Source organism: Electrona antarctica (assembly GCF_951216825.1).
Source record: "Electrona antarctica genome assembly, chromosome: 14".
In the NCBI taxonomy this organism is placed as follows: Eukaryota; Metazoa; Chordata; class Actinopteri; order Myctophiformes; family Myctophidae; genus Electrona; species Electrona antarctica.
Genome location: NC_136795.1, coordinates 38,693,983 through 38,714,312, shown reverse-complemented (window position 1 = coordinate 38,714,312; position 20,330 = coordinate 38,693,983). Strand labels below are relative to the sequence as shown.

At 44.5% G+C, this 20,330-nt stretch overlaps 2 protein-coding genes across 2 annotated transcripts in view; one reads left to right on the top strand and one right to left on the bottom strand.

Annotated features, from left to right (window-relative positions):
- The window catches only part of srcin1a (SRC kinase signaling inhibitor 1a), a 211,044-nt gene that overhangs the window by 87,512 nt on the left and 103,202 nt on the right, over positions 1-20,330 (bottom strand). The window lies entirely within an intron of this gene.
- LOC306937183 (kelch domain-containing protein 3-like) overlaps positions 7,286-20,330 on the top strand; it is a gene marked incomplete at both ends in the record, with an annotated part of 33,376 nt that continues 20,331 nt past the window's right edge. The window contains 2 exons of the mRNA XM_079520847.1: positions 7,286-7,759; positions 7,937-8,284. Coding sequence (XP_079376973.1) covers positions 7,286-7,759; positions 7,937-8,284 — 822 coding nt within the window. The remainder of the gene's footprint in view (positions 7,760-7,936; positions 8,285-20,330) is intronic.

Below are 20,330 nucleotides of genomic sequence, written 5' to 3'. Positions count from 1 at the left end.
TCCAACACAGCAAAGGTATACAGTCGGTCCCACAGCCGGCGGAATGACGTTATTGCTGAGCGATAATGCATCCTGTGAAAACCAATGCTGCATTTGCAATGCATCATTAATAAAGGCAGACGTGTACAGTATATACAGTATGCGGTAATGGATGCTTAACCCATTTTGACCTGAGATCAGATTCTAAAAATGTCTTCTAGATCCTGACAGTTTTCTGAAAAAGCTATGTTTCTATGTCATTTTTCAAAAATAGCAGATCTACAAGCTCATAGCGCGCCACCGAGTGGCGCGCTATGAGCTTGTAGATCTGCTATTTTTCAATAGCTAAAGCACAACATAATGCTAACACCAAAAGGGGTTCCCGCCCAAAATGGGTTAAATAGTGAATCACGATATACATTACGGCGTGGGAAATGTTTCAATGAATGTATTCATTACATTCGTAATATGGTTTATTGGTATATGCGCATAACGCTCCACGACGTTTGATTTGAATATTATTCAGGACACATTTTAGTGGTACTTCTATTTGGAATGGATGGCAAATAGAAGAATTATTCAACTGGGCTCAGATCAAATCAAATGTGCGTTGGGGGAGAGAGAGAAAAAAAAGAGACCAAACTAAAAGCTTCAAAAAGTGCTTGCATAAAGTCAAGCTTAATAGGGCAGAATGAAGTGGACCATCTGCACATTAAATGTTCATCTCGGCGTCATTAGCACGAGCTCAGAGTGAGTGAATAACAGAGCGGCGCTCCGCAGGGTTAGTAGAAGCAACAAAAGGATTGTTAATGAACGCAGAGAGGAAGAGAAGAGGGGCGTAGAGACTAGAGGAACACACTGAGATGTACAATAACCCCAACCTCACAGTGTCACCATAAGTACTCACACGTTTAACTGGTTTTACTCCGTTACAACTTACAAGTATAAAAGTTCAAATTCAAATCATTATCAGACCAGCTGACAGACAACACAATTAAGCCAACAGAAGTAAAAGTCAAGAATTCAAAAAAAGTACAAAAGTAATTGGCATCAAATGCACTTAAAGTACCAAAAGTAAAAGTATACGCATTTATTTATATGCATTTTGCATCCCAAAACGCAGTTTATAGTTAAGAGACGCAATAAAACAACGACCTCTGCATCCACGGGATGCACTACTGTACTACTGCACTGTTTATTTTGCTAGCTTTAGTTATAATAATCATTTCTTCTCCTGTTTTCTACATGAATATAACCACATATAACCATATAAAATGAAATGGGAGTTAAATGCTGCAATTCGTAAAAATGGCAAAATATGACTCCTAACGTTGTTGAAGTGGGACTCATCAAATGTCCCTGGGACTCATCTAAAAGACCATCCCTGCATCCCGGGACTCATTACATTGAAAACCTATTTACATCACGCGCGGATGTCCCATTTCAAGTAGATCTGCAATTTTCAAATGGCCAAAATAGAGCTGATTCAGCTGAATGCTGAACTAGTAACTAAAGTTTTCAAATAAATGTAAGTTTATGTAAAAGTACAACATTTGGATCCGAGATGTAGTGGAGTATAGAAGTAATTGGAAAAAAATCATTGGAAATTGGAAATACTCAAGTAAAGTACAAATACCTCAAAACTGTCTTAAGTACAGTACTTGAGTAAATGTACTTAGTTACTTTGCACCACTGGATTGTTGTTAGAAGGTCCATATGTTAATTCATTCCAATGTACTTTGAGCAGCCCCCCCCCTCTCTCTCTCTCTCTCTAACTAATTCACTCTCTGACAGTGATCACAGAGAAGTGACTCTAAACACACTGATCTCTCATCAGGTAACAGCATTAGCATTGAGCGCTCTGCTTGAAACCCAGCCAGGCTGCCGGACACTTTCATTTGGCGCGCTCACCGCCGACCAGATCTGTGGCGTATACTTCATTAGACCAAAGATCGTTGAGCATCAGGTAACAAGAGCCTGACTGAGTCACTATCGCTGTCAATCAGCGGCGCCCACAACAACAATTAGTTAACTAAATGAACCCCATGGCATCCCTGTTCCCAGTGGCTCAAAATAGACGAACATTCGGAAAACGCTGGTGGCATTTTTTAGACTAATATCACTGTGTAGTAGAGATGCACGATATAATCGGTAGGGTATCGGCCATAAAAATGCCATATCGGTATCGGACCGATATAGATGATTCAATAATAATGTGACCGTCAATGGCTTGTGTACTCATCTCATTCAGTAGTCATTCAGTAGTGAAAACAGACACTTGGAAAAAGATATACCCTGCAAACAATTGGAGATCTGATATCATATATCATAATTTCATAATCGTGCACCCCTACTGCGTAGATACTGTCTGGAACGTCGGTGTGGTAGATTATTTCCAAGGGGCGGTTACAAACAGATTAAAACGTCAAGAGCAAAAAAAGTCTCATTTTCAATAGTGGCCTCTGATTGGTCACCCACAACTGTGAGTGCCAGACCAATCTCCCCAGGGATTCATTTGTGGCAGATTCATCTGGTTTCCAGGCTAGAACATTTGGTGAAAATAACAGGCTGGTTGTCCCGGACAGCTGGCGTGGTGGTCCAGGCTCCAGTATAGAGCGTCGTTCATGATGACACCAGGCCCAGGAAATGATTCCCAATGCATTTTTCCCATAGACATTTCTATTAGTATTTTTTAGTTTTTTTCTTCTTTCTAATTATTTGTTCGGCCCAAAAAATGGTGTTTGTTGTCATGAGTTGTCACGACTCGAGTTGGCTTTGTCCGCGGCGTAAACGTCTTTAAATAAATACTTTTTGAAATGTCTATGAGGAAAATGAATGGAGAATCATTTCCTGGGCCCTGGTAGGGGGCGGGACTGCGACGCTCTATAAGGCTCCATTGCAGCCTGACATTGCGTCGCGGGGATCAGAGATGATGGCCCTCAACGAGGACAGTCGCATTTTTCCCGAGGTCGGTGATGAAAAACATCCTTAAAACCAGCAATTACTTTGTGCTGACCTACGCTGCAATCCTACAGGGATTAATTATGGCGTCCCATAATGTGCAGGATTACAGAAGAAAACAAAGTTATACTGAAGGACGCCACATCGCTGCTTTTTAAAGCCCTGGGCGAGTGAAAACCAGTCCCAGCACGGAGGACAGAACGGAACCAGCTTGATGGCAGAAAAGTAAGGATAATCATTTGTTTGAGTTTCATCCTGGCTGGGAATATACATCCAAATCCCGGACCAATCGCATGTATGGGAGGCCTTAGAGATAAACTATGTTGTGTTTTTGGTCCTACCTCCGGTAGGGGTATGCCAATTTCTTGGGGACATTGTCACAGTACTAGCAGTGACAACAGCGATCACAGAGACTCCCATTGATTCCAACGCTTTCCCTGGCAACAACCAGTAACGAAAGTCGCTAGGGGCGGTGAACCCCCTGCACAGAATAGTAAATTATTACCCGCCCGAGGCAATGTCAACACGGAGCAATATTTCCCACCACGGAGCAAAGCAGGCAGTGCTGTCCTCCTGGAATAGAGGCAAAGAAGGGGGCGTTGGCCCTCACTGGTGAAATGTCGGGGAGGAGAAGCGGGGTCACGTACGAACACTGAATAGAATAGAATGCCTCTGAATAGAATGTCTCCTTTGGGTTTCGAGCAGAAGGCGTTTGGGAATCGAACCCTCGTTCTGTCATTGGTTTGGATTGGAGGACAGACTGGAAACTCACTACACAGCAGTAACGTTGTTTCAGACCTCCTCAGTCACACCACAAAGAGTTTCCAGCAGCATAGAGAGAGAACTGTGTAGGTGGGGAAATAAGAATAGGAAATGGGAACATGCTATTCATCTTTGCTTGTCATTCACAGACAACATTATTTCCACATAAGCCGGCAGACAATACAACTGGCAGGGAGCCAGTTTGGGCTGCCTGCACAATTTAAAAGGACTTACAAGAAGCCATGATGGGAATGGGATGGATTCCTCAATCCTCATGATGATTTACCATGAGAAAGAAACAGCTGTATGCAAGTCTATTTATTTACAGTACACAGGGAGGGAGGGGGCCATCGGGTCAGGGTTAGTGGTTTAAACCAGTGTTTCCTTAACTTTTCCATGCCGAGGAAAGGACTCTGGCTGTGACATGGCCTCAACCAATCTATAAAAAGATCTACAAGCTACACGTGTGTGCGTGCGTGCGTGCGTGCGTGCGTGCGTGTGTGCGTGCGTGCGTGCGTGGAAATCCAACGTCCACCGACACATCAAGATAAGTTTCTTTTCTGCGACTGTGGAGTCCGTTTTTTTTATGGAGCTATGAATGCTGCATGCCCTATAGACAAATCCACAGAGGGCTGCCCCGGCAAAATCAATGCTCGTTAAGTGCATTGATTGCCTACAGCTGGCCTACAGGGCACCGCTCCATGGACTCCCTGGGAGTAGAGGCTCAGGCGAGATGGGTGCTACAGCAGAATGCTAAACGTGTGGTGGTACGCAACATCAAAACAGGACACAGGCAACACGTGTCTGTACCGGGGAGCTACCAAGTGTATCAGAGAAGATAGTCAATCATGAGAATGAGACTAGTAGCCGATCACTGCCATCGACGCGGTCGATCAAGTGGACGTCCCACACCTATACTGTAGTGCAGGGGTTCTCAACGTTTTTGGCCGGGGACCCCCGAAAATGCTTTGGCAACGTCTCGGGACCCCCGCCCCGCCCCCTCCCGACCCCCAATATAAATTGACTGCTACAATAACCTTAAACCATTTTGGGCGGGAACCCCTTTTGGTGTTTTAAGCATTGTTATAATTTAGCTATTTAAAAATAGCAGATCTACAAGCTCATAGCGCGCCACCGAGTGGCGCGCTACGAGCTTGTAGGTCTGCTATTTTTGAAAAATCGTTTTTTTGAAAATAATTTGGGGACCCCCTAAAATAATTTGGCGACCCCCCGAGGGGTCGCGACCCACGGGTTGAGAACCCCTGCTGTAGTGTACGTGATGTGATGAAGAAAGACGCTGGTGTGGAAAGCACAAACAAGCTGGCCAGATGTACGGAGAAACGAGATGACTGGAAACCCCAGTGGAGGTCTCGTCTGAGGTCCACGTAGAGAGACCTGTGAGCTTGTAGATCTGGTATTTTCGAAACTACGGTTCACGTGGTTAAATAAAAGAGGACCAGAATGACAACATGAACCTGCAGCAGAAGCGATACGATCCATGAGCTGAGAAGCCTCTACTGCACCACCTAGTGGACATGCTCAAGTGCATTACCCTCGTCCTGACGAGATAAAGGGACCTGCTGTAGTAGGCAGCCTGAGATAAGACGTGTCAAACACAGCAGGCAGAGAAACACATAAACTGGGCCTGGGCCATGGCTCAGTGGTCCAGGCACCTTGGCTGGTAATCCAGTCTGGCAGTGTGCCGCGGGTTCGATTCCCGATCCCGACGGCTTTTACTGCATGTCTTCCCCCCCCATCTCTCTCCCCATTTCCTGTCAGCCTACTGTCTGTCCCTACATAAAAATAATATAAAATCAAGGTGAAAGCCACAAAAAAAAACATTAAAAAAAAAAAAGAAACACATAAACTGAATGAAAAATCACACTCGTACGGATCCCAGCGTGGCCTGATGAAATAACCCAGCTTTTATGATCGACTGGTCTTTGTCTGTACTGAACCTTTATGGTGCGTGTCTGACTCCTCACGGGAAAAGCCCAAAGACCCATTCACTGTATTGTTTATAGACGAATCCCATGGAGGGGTGCCCTGGGCACGGCACTGAGGTGTACCCATTATTAAGCGCAGCTTTACGCCGCAGCACTGATCGCCTACACCTGGCCTACAGGGCAAGCTGCTCCATGGATTTGTCTATAACATGAGGCACCTTAACTGCTGTCCCACCCACTACAACTGCTATAGCAGCACACAGCTAGCCTATCCTGCACCGCCACAGATAAGTGTCCTTTTTTACAGCTTGCCCTGGAAACATCCCTTTACCACAACACATTCTATTTGAAGCTTGTTAGTGTCGCCAACATCTCGTCAGCCATCTTCCCCACTGACTGTCTCTGAACCCCCAAGAGACAGTGGGGGGATGCTTGTAGCATGGCCACTTGGACACAGGCCGGTGTCTGATCAGCCTCGGTCGGTTCGCCTGGAGGAGGCCTGGGGGAGGTCTGTTGCAAGACCCAGAAACAACCAATGAGTCCAGATTATGAGACTGATAATGTGTCCAAGTCTGTGCATCAGTAGATGTTTTATTAATAAGCTCATGAGCATGTCATCGCTGTCGGGTGGAAAGCAACAGCAGCAAAAAAATACCAGATCTACAAACTCACAACGCTTCGTGATGAGACCTGTTGTGTTGTGAGATCAGTTATATAATGTATGCTACTGTTACACAACACTGTTGTACACCAAAGTAGGGCAGCCAGTAATTGACAAAGAAGAATATCAAACATCTAACATCAAAAGTTGAATTACAGAGATACACGGTTTCTGCCCGGCATCAATGGACATTATGAAATGCACTGTAGTAGTTTTGTCTTCAATGTTCAAACACGGAAAGCTGGGCATAGGAAGACCTAAAACAAAAAAATCACACTTCTGGGAAGTGAAGGGCGTCCACTGTATTTATATCGGCCACATGCATGACGTCTGAAGTCGTCCTTTAGTGCCCTAAAACAAAGATCAAAGTCCATAGACTTGGCTGCCAGATGACGTAATCTTCAAAAGACATGCATTGGAGGGGCTAGTGCCCCTCAAAAATGTAAGCTCTATTAAAAAATCACACCCGTGTGAACTGAGTGGTGCAACTACACATTTATTGTTATAGTTACTGTACATTAGAACCAGGAAAGCATCTGTGTCATCCGTGTCAGTGACGTCACATACTAACCATAGCAACCATGCTCACCCGTACAGGCACAAACACTCAAAAATCTCTGCTTGTAAATAGCCAATCTACAAGCTAAAGGAGAGGTGATACAGTGTTTCTCAGCTGCTTTGACACATAACATTGTCAACATTCATCGGAAAATCGGAAAATCCTTCCACACATCAGATTTCTATACTGTGCAACAAAACCCCTCAAGAAAATATACGTTACTTTGGCGATCAATTTGCCATATTAGGCATCTGATTCCCTGATTAGCCAACCCATCCCATCGGCATCACGGATTTGGCCAAGCTTCGCGTGAGGTTTGTGTCACAACGCCATTATAAGTGGCGGCGCACAACAGGCACGACATTCCTTTACATAACGTGAATTTCCCCTGAGCTACTTTGGTTTTTATTATGAGAAATGTTGCACTGGACAGTGTATCTGAAAGAAGGGCCGAAGGTGTACCACGACGCTGCTGTGTCGGTCGGCCACAAGGTCTACTCGTTCGGAGGGTACGATGCGTCCAACACCAAGCTGGACCAGCTCGGCGTGAAGATCTTCAACACTGTGTCATTGCTCTGGACCAATCTGCCCCCGGTGACGGACGGGCAAGAAGAGCGCCCCCTGGAGGTTCCCAACATGTGCTGGGGCCACACAGCTGTGCTGATAGAAGACATGGTCTACATCTGGGGCGGAATTAAGTACTCCGTCGTGCTCTATGCGTTCGACGTCAACACCAACAGATGGTTCAGGCCCAGGATTTCTCGGGCCGTTCCGGAGGCGAGGTGCAACCACTCGGCCTGCGCCTTGGGGAAGGTCATGTATGTCCACGGAGGATACACCCAGCTGACCGGACGCACTAACGACATCCTCAAGTTGGACACCACCACAATGGTCTGGTCTTTAATTAACACCGGTGGCACGCTGGTACCCGTTTCGTTATGTCACTCTGCCACCATCATCGGGACAAAGATGTTTGTATTTGGGGGGAGAGGGGCCATGGGCCACTACAACAACATCAGAGTGTTTGACACAGACACCAACTCCTGGCTGAGGACTCCTCCTGCGCAGCTTCTCCCAGAAGGACGTGGGTGGCATTCAGCCTTTGCCTACAATGACGAGCTGTACATATTTGGTGGGGACAACTTGGACCGGACCTTCAGTGACCTGTGGAAATTCAACCCGGACGCCTTCTCCTGGAAGAACGTTGCGCCCAAGGGGAAAGGTCCGTGTGTGATGACTGGGATGTGCTGCTGCACGGTGGGAGACCACATCATTCTCTTTGGAGGTTACAGATACACATACGATGACCTGTACATCTTGGACTTAAGTCCTAGTCTGAAGACACTATGCAAGCTAACAGTCATTCAGTACGGTCTGGAGCACTCTGGACTCATACAGGACATCAGGTTGGAACTGGTAGCCATGACAACCAACAACAATCATGACAACCAAAAATCACTACCAGCGAGCCCAAAAACTGCGGGACCACGGTAAAGAACAGGTTCCAGTGAATAACCGAAGAACAAGGAGATCATGCCCCAGGCTGGACATTCAGATGTGAAAGAGAGCAGAACGCAGGAATGTGCCCAGTGAACTGAGCAGCATCACACAGGAGAATAGAAGGAGTCCAACAGGACGAACTTAGAACTGAAGCTCCTATATGTCCAGTTGATAAGGAATACATAATAGAACCAAAGAGGCTTTCGGTAAAGGAACCGTTTGTAAAGGAACTGAGAAGAACTCGGAGTGAGTGAGGAAAATAACTGCAAAGGTGGAGACCGTTGTGTTTTTTTTATTATCACATTTTTGTCCTACTCTGTGATGTTTGAGGCAATATTTAAAGAGAACAATACTGCCAGTTACTTTTTAAAGGCATTTCGACATTGTGTCCAAGAAAATATGATATCACATTATATGCATACATACAATTATACAATACTCTTTGAGTCCATAGCTAGTTGTTTGCCTTTCCATAGTCCAGTCAATCAATTTCCAACTTTGACCATTTGTCAAAAAAAAAATCACACCCGTGTGAACTGAGTGGTGTAAGGTCTTATATAGCCTGATCAGCTGTGGTCTGACGTAATGTCTGACGTAATGAAATCACACCCGTGTGAACTGAGTGACCACTTTCCTAGATCTAGGCTGACCGTAGCAACCATGCTCATTTTTTGGTACGAACAGACAGACAGACAGACAGACACGTAAACTAACAAAGCCAGTTGTAGGAGTGGTTTACACCACTCAAAAATAATAATAATAAAAAAACACACTATTTTCAATAGTTTGTCGACACATTACATAAGTCCAAGTCCTCTACTGCAACATTTTCCTCCATGCAGACCCCCAGCAGGTACCAATTTGTGTATATTACTATATTTGGACAATGAATTGGACTTTATAGGCGTAATGTTTGTCCTATAGTCATAGTGATAACACTACTTTTTCGATGTGTTGACTGAGCCGCCATACAGCCAATCACTCTGGATGCACATCAATTATGTAATGACAGAGTAAAAGTACCAAGTTATTGGTATCAAAATATACTTAAAAGTACCAAAAGTAGAAAGTACTCATTATATCTTTCACAAGTTTTGAAATGTATACAAATCTTTTGAAAATAGCAGATCTACAAGCTCACAATGCATGGATCCTCATGTGTTCTTCATTTATTATGATGGTTGATGATTGGAACCCATTATGATGGTTGGATTGTGTTCCTCACTGAGATGCCTTTTGTAGATCGGCTATTTTCAAATGGCTGAAATGGTTATGGCTATGTGGTTAATGTATGTTTTGTAATGATGATCAAAATCTACAAAGTATATCTAAAGTTTTCAAATAAATGTAGTGGAGTAAAAGTACAATATTTGGATCCCAGATGTAGTGGACTTGAAGTAAAATTATTGGAAATTGGAAATACTCAAGTAAAGTACAAATACCTAAATATTTGACTTAAGTAAATGTGCTTAGTTACTTTCCACCACTGGCTCCTCCTAGTGGAGATTTCCAGTGTACTGCCAATCTCCCCTGATGGCCTCCGTGTTCTCCACAACAGTGGGCCTGTATGCAGATGTAAGAGGTAAGACTATAGGCAGGCTTTCCCCTCCTCTCATACAGAACCTAATTCACCCCCAGGCCGGGCCGGGCCGGGCTGGCAGGACTCTTGTAGGATGCTGGCTGTGACAGCAACAGGGTGGTAATTAAGGTAATGCACGTCTGAACACAAACCAAGAAAAGGAGTGGCGATGGACCGTCCGTGCGGAAGTAAGTGGAAACAGAAAACAGCAAATCCGAGACATCCGTTTCAGGCCACAGGTAAGAGGAAGTGGGCTGGCTGGCTGTTACACGCTCCAGAGGGAAATAGTTACAACAAATAGAACCAGGAGGCAGTGGTGGGAAAAGTACTCACATGTTTGCCCAGCTTTCACTATGCAGAATGTCCAATTTCAAGTTTTCAAATGTATAAGAATCTTTTGAAAACGCATTGTGAGCTTGTAGATCGGCTATTTTCCAAATGGCCGAAATGTATATACGCGGCTGAAGTAGTTAACGTATGATTTGTGATAATAATCAAAATCTACAAAGCAACTAAAGTTTTCAAATAATTGTAGTGGAGTAAAAGTACAATATTTTGTCTCTGTAGTGAAGAAAATACAGTATATTGCCTGGAGGGAATATTGTAGTATAGTGTATACCAGCGTTCATAAAAGACTGGAGGTCACTCACAGCAGCAGCCAGACAGTTTCCATAAACACTGACAGCTACGTGCCACATCTCCAGGCATGTGGGGGGGGGGGGGGGGGGGGGGTCTGCTAGGTTAACAAGCTGAACTCAACATTATGTATGATGTGGCTGTCAACTCTCTCAGTTGTACAAAGCGATACAAAGGGCTTCTTCCCTGCAGTATATAATTACCAATCTTCCAACGGGAACCGTTAAATGGCTGACTATAGCGACCCACTGACTGCTCACACCTGGAAATTAAGCGCTGCGTGCGTGCGGGCGGGTGCACTTCTATTCAAGCGCTGATGTTACACAGGATCCATCCAAAGTATAGAATCCTCACCCAGTGTTAATGTATTTTGACCTGAGATCAGATTCTAAAAATGTCTTCTACATCCTGACAGTTTTCTGAAAAAGCTATGTTTCTATGTCAGTCGTTCTTCGATTTTTCAAAAATAGCAGACCTACAAGCTCGTAGCGCGCCACTCGGTGGCGCGCTACGAGCTTGTAGATCTGCTATTTTTCAATAGCTAAAGCATAACATAATGCTAACACCAAAAGGGGTTCCCGCCCAAAATGGGTTAATGTATCCGTTTGACTTTGTATCTCCGACAACAATGTGCGGAAATGTATGAACGAATTACGCTGAAGATTTCAGTGCATGTCTCTATATATCTCACAAACGTTTATTTCGCTCTCTCTCTCTCTCTCTCTCGCACACTCATCTCTCTCCCTGTACTAAAACTCTTTCAAAGATGAGGCCCCAGGCTATAAGAGACACAATACAGTATAGTGAAACCATAGGAGCCAGGCAAACACTCTTGCTGCTTGTTCCCTCAATTAAGGCCACCTGTACGTTTCGTGTGGTTCTGCAGTGGCAGTGGTGGAGAGTTAAAAAGGAATAACCAAAATTGCTCACCTCAAAACACGGTCGCCTCGGGCGTAGAGCCGGCATAACTGCTCTGGCCTGGTACATGTATTCCTTAAACGTTAACCTCAGTAAAACGGTGCCAAAAACCTAACCCTATTCCTACAGTTTTTGTTTCCCCCCTCGGCGTGTTGCCGCCCTACGCACAGTGCGTATTGCGCGTATATGCCTGGCGGCGGTAAGGCGGAAAATAACGAGGGCGAGCGTTCCTGGTTACCGTTTTAACCCATTTTGGGCGGGAACCCCTTTTGGTGTTAGCATTATGTTATGCTTTAGCTATTGAAAAATAGCAGATCTACAAGCTCTCTACGAGCTTGTAGGTCTGCTATTTTTTTTAAATCGAAGAACGACTGACATAGAAACATAGCTTTTTCAGAAAACTGTCAGGATGTAGAAGACATTTTTTAGAATCTGATCGCAGGTCAAAATGGGTTAAAGGGGTGAAATCAATGGCTGTGGGCAAGCAAAGAGGACAGGGGGATCTGCGTGAGTTGGAGAGCCAGAGCACAGGGCCCCATACGCGCTACGCCCTTGTGCTGCCTGCCGGACATGATGATGAATAGGCTGAGAGCACCAGGGAGGGCAGAGGGTGGCCTCACTCACCCAGGATTGACGACAAGGGCTCTGCTTTCATTAACTCTTTGAAACTCCACACTCCTCTGTTCATCTCATTGATTGATTGATTGTTTGCAGAATTACAGTACATTTCAAGCACAAACTCAATACAAAGACTGTTAACTGTGAGTGGACGACCCAATTAAGCATTGCACTTGTTTACAAGAGGGTCCACCATGTTCAATTCATCAAAACATTTAGAGACGTACAAATAGACACTTCTATATAGTCAAAGAACAGATAGTCAGGCGATTCAGATTTTACGGGGGCCAGTTTCGAATTGCAGCCGTCCGTAGGTGAGAGCGGTTTTGAAGGAGTCAAGGGATTCACATGTCTTAATGACTGTTGGTAGGGCGTTCCACATTTTGGTGGCATAGGAGCATAGGAGGATTCTTTTCTTTCCATCCATCTCTAGCTCCCCATCTAATCCATCCCCTCCATCTTCCCAACTACTACCGCTGATCGACCCAGGTTCCAGGGAGTTCTGCGAAGGCAAGCCCACTTTGAGTTTTGACAGTGTTGTTGCGGATCTGTCAAAGCGCCTGATAATGCTCAGTGGCCCGCAGTCACACAATTAGCTGTGAGCTTCCCCAATTCCCCCATAGCGCCTTCTCCAGAGTCTCTTGTAAAACGGGTTTAGTCAACTGGAGGATGAAAGATGCTGCGTAAGTGTGGGTGTGTGAAAGATTGCAAAAGTGAAGCTACTTTTCACACACACATATATATATATATATATATATATATATATATATATAGAGAGAGAGAGAGAGAGAGAGAGAGAGAGAGAGAGAGAGAGAGAGAGAGAGAGAGAGAGAGAGAGAGAGAGAGAGAGAGAGAGAGAGAGAACTAAGCTCGCTTTTGTACAGTAAAAGCGTCAAATATATTATTTATGCCCCAAAATCTATGAATCTCACAGCCGGCGGTTCCACGCGTCGCACAAGGTGCCCTTATTTTCACTCGAGCAAATGTCCCTCAAAATGTCTGTGCACGCCACAGAGAGAGAGAGGGGGGGGAGGAGGGGGGGGGGGGGCAGTGAACATGATGCATTGTCTTGTTTCACGTCCTCTCGGTAACAGTCAGCTTCTCTGTCGAACAACACGCACGACAGTACAGGTGGTGAAAGAGCCTCTTAATTACAGCCTGTTGCATATCCAGGTCAATTAGCTTACTATACACACTGCCACTGGGTCTGAAGACACAGCACTCTCTCTCTCCACTTGAGCCACATCTCATTACATCAGTGCTGCTGGGCATAGTACCCCACAAAGGAGAGCCACGCCTCTCTCCAGCCACATCTCATTGGGCGCGGGCACATATGCGCGTCTAGAGGCAACAAGAAAGCACCCAGATCAGGTGTCTCTTTCTGGTTTTTAAACAGCTGGTGATGGAAATGACGCTCGCGCGCGGCTTCAACTTGTAGCGTCCGCAAAACGTTTCAGTTTTTTTTGCACCGACGCTGCAAGTTGAAGCCACGCACAAGCGTCGTTTTCATCCACCATGCTGTTTAAAAACCTGGAAGAGACGTCTGGTCGTTTTTGTGCCTGCACACATTTACATCAGTGCTGCTGGGCATAGCCCACAAAGGAGAGCCGTCCACGCCGCCCGGCCGCCTCCAATGAGATGCTTGGCCAACGATGTGGAAGTAAACGTTCAGTGGTGGTGGTGGTGGACCGGAGGGGGGGGGGGGAATAAATGAGTTGAGTAAAAAGCAGTGGTGGAAAAAATACTCACATGATTCACTTACGTAATTTACGTAAAAGTATTGATGGCTGCAGTGTGGTCTGTTACAAGTAAAAGTCCGGAATTCAAAATATACAAAAGTACACGTATTAGTATCAAAATGTACTTAAAGTACCAAAGGTAGAAAGTACTCACTTAATGTCCCATTTCAAGTTTTTTTCAAATGTATAAAAATATTTTCAGAAAAAAAAGCAGATCCCATATATGGGATATGGATCATCAGGGATCTCCATCCCTGATGATGTCACGTGATGTCACGAGGCATGACCATATATGGTGGCCACGTGGGTGAGTCCCATTGTCCCAGTGTGACAGCGAGGGAGGTGTATTCCATGGTGAGCATGCCCAGTTTATATCTATCTGGCTGTGCGCCGTGCCCGCAAACCAGAAATAGCAGCTCTACATGCTCGTAGATGGGCTATTTTGGGTGCACAACACCACCCATGGCTTCACTAACCCTTTCAGTAGAACTTCTCCTATCTCTTTCAACAGGGAGGCTCTGATCACTGCAGGGGACGTGGCTGATCCAATCACGTGAGTCCCCCTTGGCGACAGATCAACACACAGATGGAAAACGCCGTGACAGAAAAAACGGTAAGGTTCACGCACGCACGGCGAGGCGTGAGTGTACTAGGGTAGTACATCAGCTTAATCCATTTTGACCTGAGATCAGATTCTAAAAATGTCTTCTACATCCTGACAGTTTTCTGAAAAAGTTATGTTTCTATGTCAGTCGTTCTTCGATTTTTCAAAAATAGCAGACCTACAAGCCCATAGCGCGCCACTCGGTGGCGCGCTATGGGCTTGTAGATCTGCTATTTTTCAATAGCTAAAGCATAACATAATGCTAACACCAAAAGGGTTCCCGCCCAGAACGGGTTAATCCCAATTAACCCACATTTCTATCACAGTTTAGCCACTTTGTAAGTTGATTTTTTCCGAAAGTGTATATAAATTGCAGCGCGGGAGGTGCCAAGCTAATGTGCCATGACGAAAACATGACCGTGCCAAGAGGAAAATAGAAATCAGACTAGTAAAACCAAAACCGGCCACCACCAAATTCGCATTCACCGCTGCGTTCCCCCGCAGGGCTCAGACCTTTGAGTGGAATGCCTGACGCATGCATGCATGATTTAACAGTCCGGTGGCATTATGCACTGTGAGTATTAACGACGAGGAAGGTGCACGCACAGTAGTACTCTCCAGAACGAAGAGTCATCATAAACAAATGTTGGAAAAGGATGCTGCTGCTGACAGGACATTTCTAATGCTATGCTTGGCTCCCCGTCCGCCACCTTCTATCCAGTCAGTCCCCATGAGACACCAACCAACACATACAGTACAACACAGTAAAAATCCTCAATTCTCCGAGAGGTCCATTTTACACTCTCTCTCTGAGATAAATGAACATATATATTACTGTGCGCGTGTAGAGCTAGAGGAATAATTAATGGAATATAATATCTCTATACGTAGGTCCACCTGGGAAAAGTGCATTAGTTATTATTGTTCTAATTTGTTCATTGTTTCTGTTCATTCATTACCACACTGGATGCTCTCTCTCTCTCCCTCTCTCCCTCTCTCCCTCTCTCCCTCTCTCCCTCTCTCTCTCCCTCTCTCCCTCTCTCCCTCTCTCTCTCTCTCTCTCTCTCTCTCTCTCTCTCTCTCTCTCTCTAGGATCAGGCTAGTGGCAGGTGGGTAATCATGCAGTCTATACCGGGCCTGATGGATGCTAGGCTAACATTGATCTATTGGATTTCTCCCCTTTAGAACCCTCCGCTCCCATGGAGAAACTCCGTTAACACTGACACACACACACACACACACACACACACACACACACACACACACACACACACACACACACACACACACACACACACACACACACACACACACACAGTCACACACACAGTCACACACAGGCAGGTGGACGGGGGAGCAGATGTAAAGGAGAGTGTCTAGGAGCCCCTCTAGCAGCCCCTAGAGGCTGTGTTGCTCCTTACACACTACTGGAGATTGGCCGAAGGATGGCAGTATAGATTTCATCCTGGAAATTAGATTATGAGATATCTTGTGTGAAAATGTGATATTTTGCCCGGAGGGTATACTGTAGCACTAGAGGAAATGTCAAGTAGTCAACCTTCCAGGGGGAAAAAATTAATAGCTCGGCAAGTGGCAAATTCTATGGCAATCCAGAGTCAGCAGTTTTCCAGATCTCTTGTTTGGGAGAAAGTGTGTGTGGCAAAAAAAATAAAGTGAAACATTTGGCCAAATGGTGGCGCCAGAGCAAAGGCCACCAGTATAGGGTCCATCCTCAGGGGTTCAAGAAGAGGCGCAGACATTCCCACGTGCACGGGGCAAGTGATGAAGATGTTAAAAAAAAGAAAGAAATAAAGAGTGTGCTGTGTGTACCCATGCCGCATTTTTACGATTTTTCAAAAATAGCAGACCTACAAGCTCATAGCGCGCCACTCGGTGGCGCGCTATGAGCTTGTAGGTCTGCTATTTTTCAATAGCGAAAGTATAACAGAATGCTTGAAACAAGCTTATCTCTGTGGATGCAGCAGAGCAGTACGACAACACACTGCCGAGACACGGCCGAGAACGCAGAAAAAAAACCTAAAAACTAAAACTAAAGCTTTGTGGAATTACAGCGTCACTACCTGGGACACCCACTGGGTCATCCTCCACGCAGTGTCACGCTGTGTCATTCCCCTTATGGGTTATGATGACCCTTACGGGTCCATTTGGTTTCATTTTACGCTCTCAAAGAGTTAAACTATTGTTATTGTAAAGCATCTGCATTACTTAATTTACTTACAAGAAGTCCACACAATTAGATAATGTAGTAGAATGTTTGTTATTTTGTTCAACGCCTGTTGTCTCCCCTAATGGTACCACCACATCAATACAGCATTGACAAATTGACATGTTGACATGTTGACAAAATCTTTGGTCGGATCGAAATTGGTGGTCCGTGGCTCAAAAGCTGAATAAATAATGGACCTTGATATGAAAAGGGTTGAAAACCACTGCATCTCGTCCCTGTTCTTTTGGGTGACCCCCCCCCCCCCCCCCCCCCCCCCCCCAAGCAGCTATGTTTGGTCTGGACTATAACCCATTTTGGCGGGAACCCCTTTTGGTGTTAGCATTATGTTATGCTTTAGCTATAGAAAAATAGCAGATCTACAAGCTCATAGCGCGCCACCGAGTGGCGCGCTACGAGCTTGTAGGTCTGCTATTTTTGAAAAATCGAAGAACGACTGACATAGAAACATAGCTTTTTCAGAAAACTGTCAGGATTTAGAAGACATTTTTAGAATCTGATCTCAGGTCAGAATGGGATAAGGGGACATAATGTGCCTGGCCTGCATGCAGGCACCGCTCTGCTCTGCTCTGCGGCAGTGGTTTCCACCCATGATGCGATTCAAATGAGTTACCCTCGCATCACAGGGCGCGACTTTTCCAGCCATCGCTTTCTAGGCCGCTGGCTTGTTTTCGAATGGATGGCAACCAAACTGAATTCTTGACGTAAAGCACTAAATGTGACACAAAAAAAAAAACGATGACATTTCTAACAATGTGAACATGCCTTGTTTGCACTTTGTATTGTGTGTAAACAATAGACAGAAGCAAACACTAAGACGTATGATTTCCCTTCAGGATCCTTTGTGTGTATACTGTACTCTATTGTATACGCTGCATAGGAGATGTACCGAAATAATAGAAACCCTTCCGGACAGGGACTTTAAAGCTTGCAAGTCCCTTCTCAAGCATAACATTTTTAATGAATTATGACCGAACCAACACCTGACAAGCAGCTGTTAATTATAATGAATTAATTACGGTGGCTGAGCAAAAGATGTTCATTTGGTTGTAAAAAAAAAAAAAGAAAAAAAAAAAAAAAGGAAAGAACGTGAGAATGAATGCAGGGAGGAAGATTTGGAGACGTGGGGAGAGAGACAAATTAAATCTAAACTAATCCGACTACCCGGAGGGGGGTGGACATGACGCTTAATCAAAACAAACAGGCCAGCAGCAGCGGTCGAGGAAGGTAGATAAACACCGGCCCAGTTACAGCCTGGCAGCTGTAAACCCTTCCTTCTGATGAGAGATTAAGATGAACGCCAATGCTTATCTAACGGCTTGCTCTAATTCACAGTGTCACACTAAGTGTCTCTGCCACTAACCTTGGTTAGCGATGACCGCTCTGTTAAAAACACATTAAGACCCGAGACCAGATTCTACAAATCTTCTAAATCAGTTTTCTGGAAAAAAAACCTGTATTTCTGTACCAGTGGTTCTCAAACTATTTCATGTCAAGGACCCACAGAATTATCTGTTTTAGGCTGCGTGGACCCCCATCTGAAAATATGTTGTGCCACCCAGGGACCTGCCAGGGACCTGATCTACAAGCTCATAGCGTGGCACTTGGTGCCTCGCTATGAGCTTGTAGATCTGCTATTTTTCAACAGCTAACGTTTCAAATAATGGTTAAAGTGGTTAAAAGCTATAAGGTGACACAGAAGCGTCCTCGGGTCAAAATGCGTTAATGCGTTTGCAAGCAGGAGAAAGTGTACTTAAACAAGATGACCGCTCTATTAATACGTTTGAAGCAGGAGAAAATGTATAACAAGATGACCGCTCTATTAATATACGTTTGAAGCAGGAGAAAGTGTACTTAAACAAGATGACCGCTCTATTAATACGTTTGAAGCAGGAGAAAGTGTACTTAAACAAGATGACCTCTCTATTAATACGTTTGAAGCAGGAGAAAGTGTACTTAAACAAGATGACCGCTCTATTAATACGTTTGAAGCAGGAGAAAGTGTACTTAAACAAGATGACCTCTCTATTAATACGTTTGAAGCAGGAGAAAGTGTACTTAAACAAGATGACCGCTCTATTAATACGTTTGAAGCAGGAGTAAATGTACTTAAACAAGATGGCCGCTCTATTAATACGTTTGAAGCAGGAGAAAATGTACTTAAACAAGATGACCGCTCTATTAATATACGTTTGAAGCAGGAGAAAATGTACTTAAACAAGATGACCTCTCTATTAATACGTTTGAAGCAGGAGAAAGTGTACTTAAACAAGATGACCGCTCTATTAATACGTTTGAAGCAGGAGAAAATGTACTTAAACAAGATGACCGCTCTATTAATATACGTTTGAAGCAGGAGAAAATGTACTTAAACAAGATGACCTCTCTATTAATACGTTTGAAGCAGGAGAAAATGTACTTAAACAAGATGACCGCTCTATTAATATACGTTTGAAGCAGGAGAAAATGTACTTAAACAAGATGACCGCTCTATTAATAAGTTTGAAGCAGGAGAAAATGTACTTAAACAAGATGACCGCTCTATTAATACGTTTGAAGCAGGAGAAAATGTACTTAAACAAGATGACCGCTCTATTAATATACGTTTGAAGCAGGAGTAAATGTACTTAAACAAGATGACCGCTCTATTAATACGTTTGAAGCAGGAGTAAATGTACTTAAACAAGATGACCGCTCTATTAATACGTTTGAAGCAGGAGTAAATGTACTTAAACAAGATGACCGCTCTATTAATATACGTTTGAAGCAGGAGAAAATGTGCTTAAACAAGATGACCGCTCTATTAATATACGTTTGAAGCAGGAGTAAATGTACTTAAACAAGATGACCGCTCTATTAATATACGTTTGAAGCAGGAGAAAATGTACTTAAACAAGATGACCGCTCTATTAATATACGTTTGAAGCAGGAGTAAATGTACTTAAACAAGATGACCGCTCTATTAATATACGTTTGAAGCAGGAGAAAATGTGCTTAAACAAGATGACCGCTCTATTAATATACGTTTGAAGCAGGAGAAAATGTGCTTAAACAAGATGACCGCTCTATTAATGCGCACGCAAGAAGGAGAAAATGTACATGAACGACGGGTATGTCTCATGAGGCGCTGGCAGCGGAAAAGTGATGCAAGTGAACTTAATGTCTCATCTGAGCAACATTTTGGCTGTGCATGCATGGTCTTCCTCTGGGTCTGCTGAAGACAAACAGTACAGGTAACCTTTAAAAACCCACCTACTGTATTAAGGACAGCGATCGAAAACACCCGCGAGACTATACGAGGCACCAAGATGGGTAAAAATGTAATAGAAATTTTGGATTTGATTTGAATATTTACAGTGCATCTATCTTATGTTTAGAATGCACAGAATCTCTGTGTCTGTCTTTCCGTCCGTCCTTCAATAACCTGATTAACTTCCTACTTAGGACCCGAGGGAGTGCAGGGACCCGAGGGAGTGCAGGGTCGAGCGGATGATGGGTCCTCGAGGACCCTGGAAGCCATCATACCACAGATCTCTTGACCCATTCTGAATGGACACGTGTTCTGAACGGGTGCACGCTCCTATCTATACATACAGTACATTATTATGTACTGTAGGCCTAAC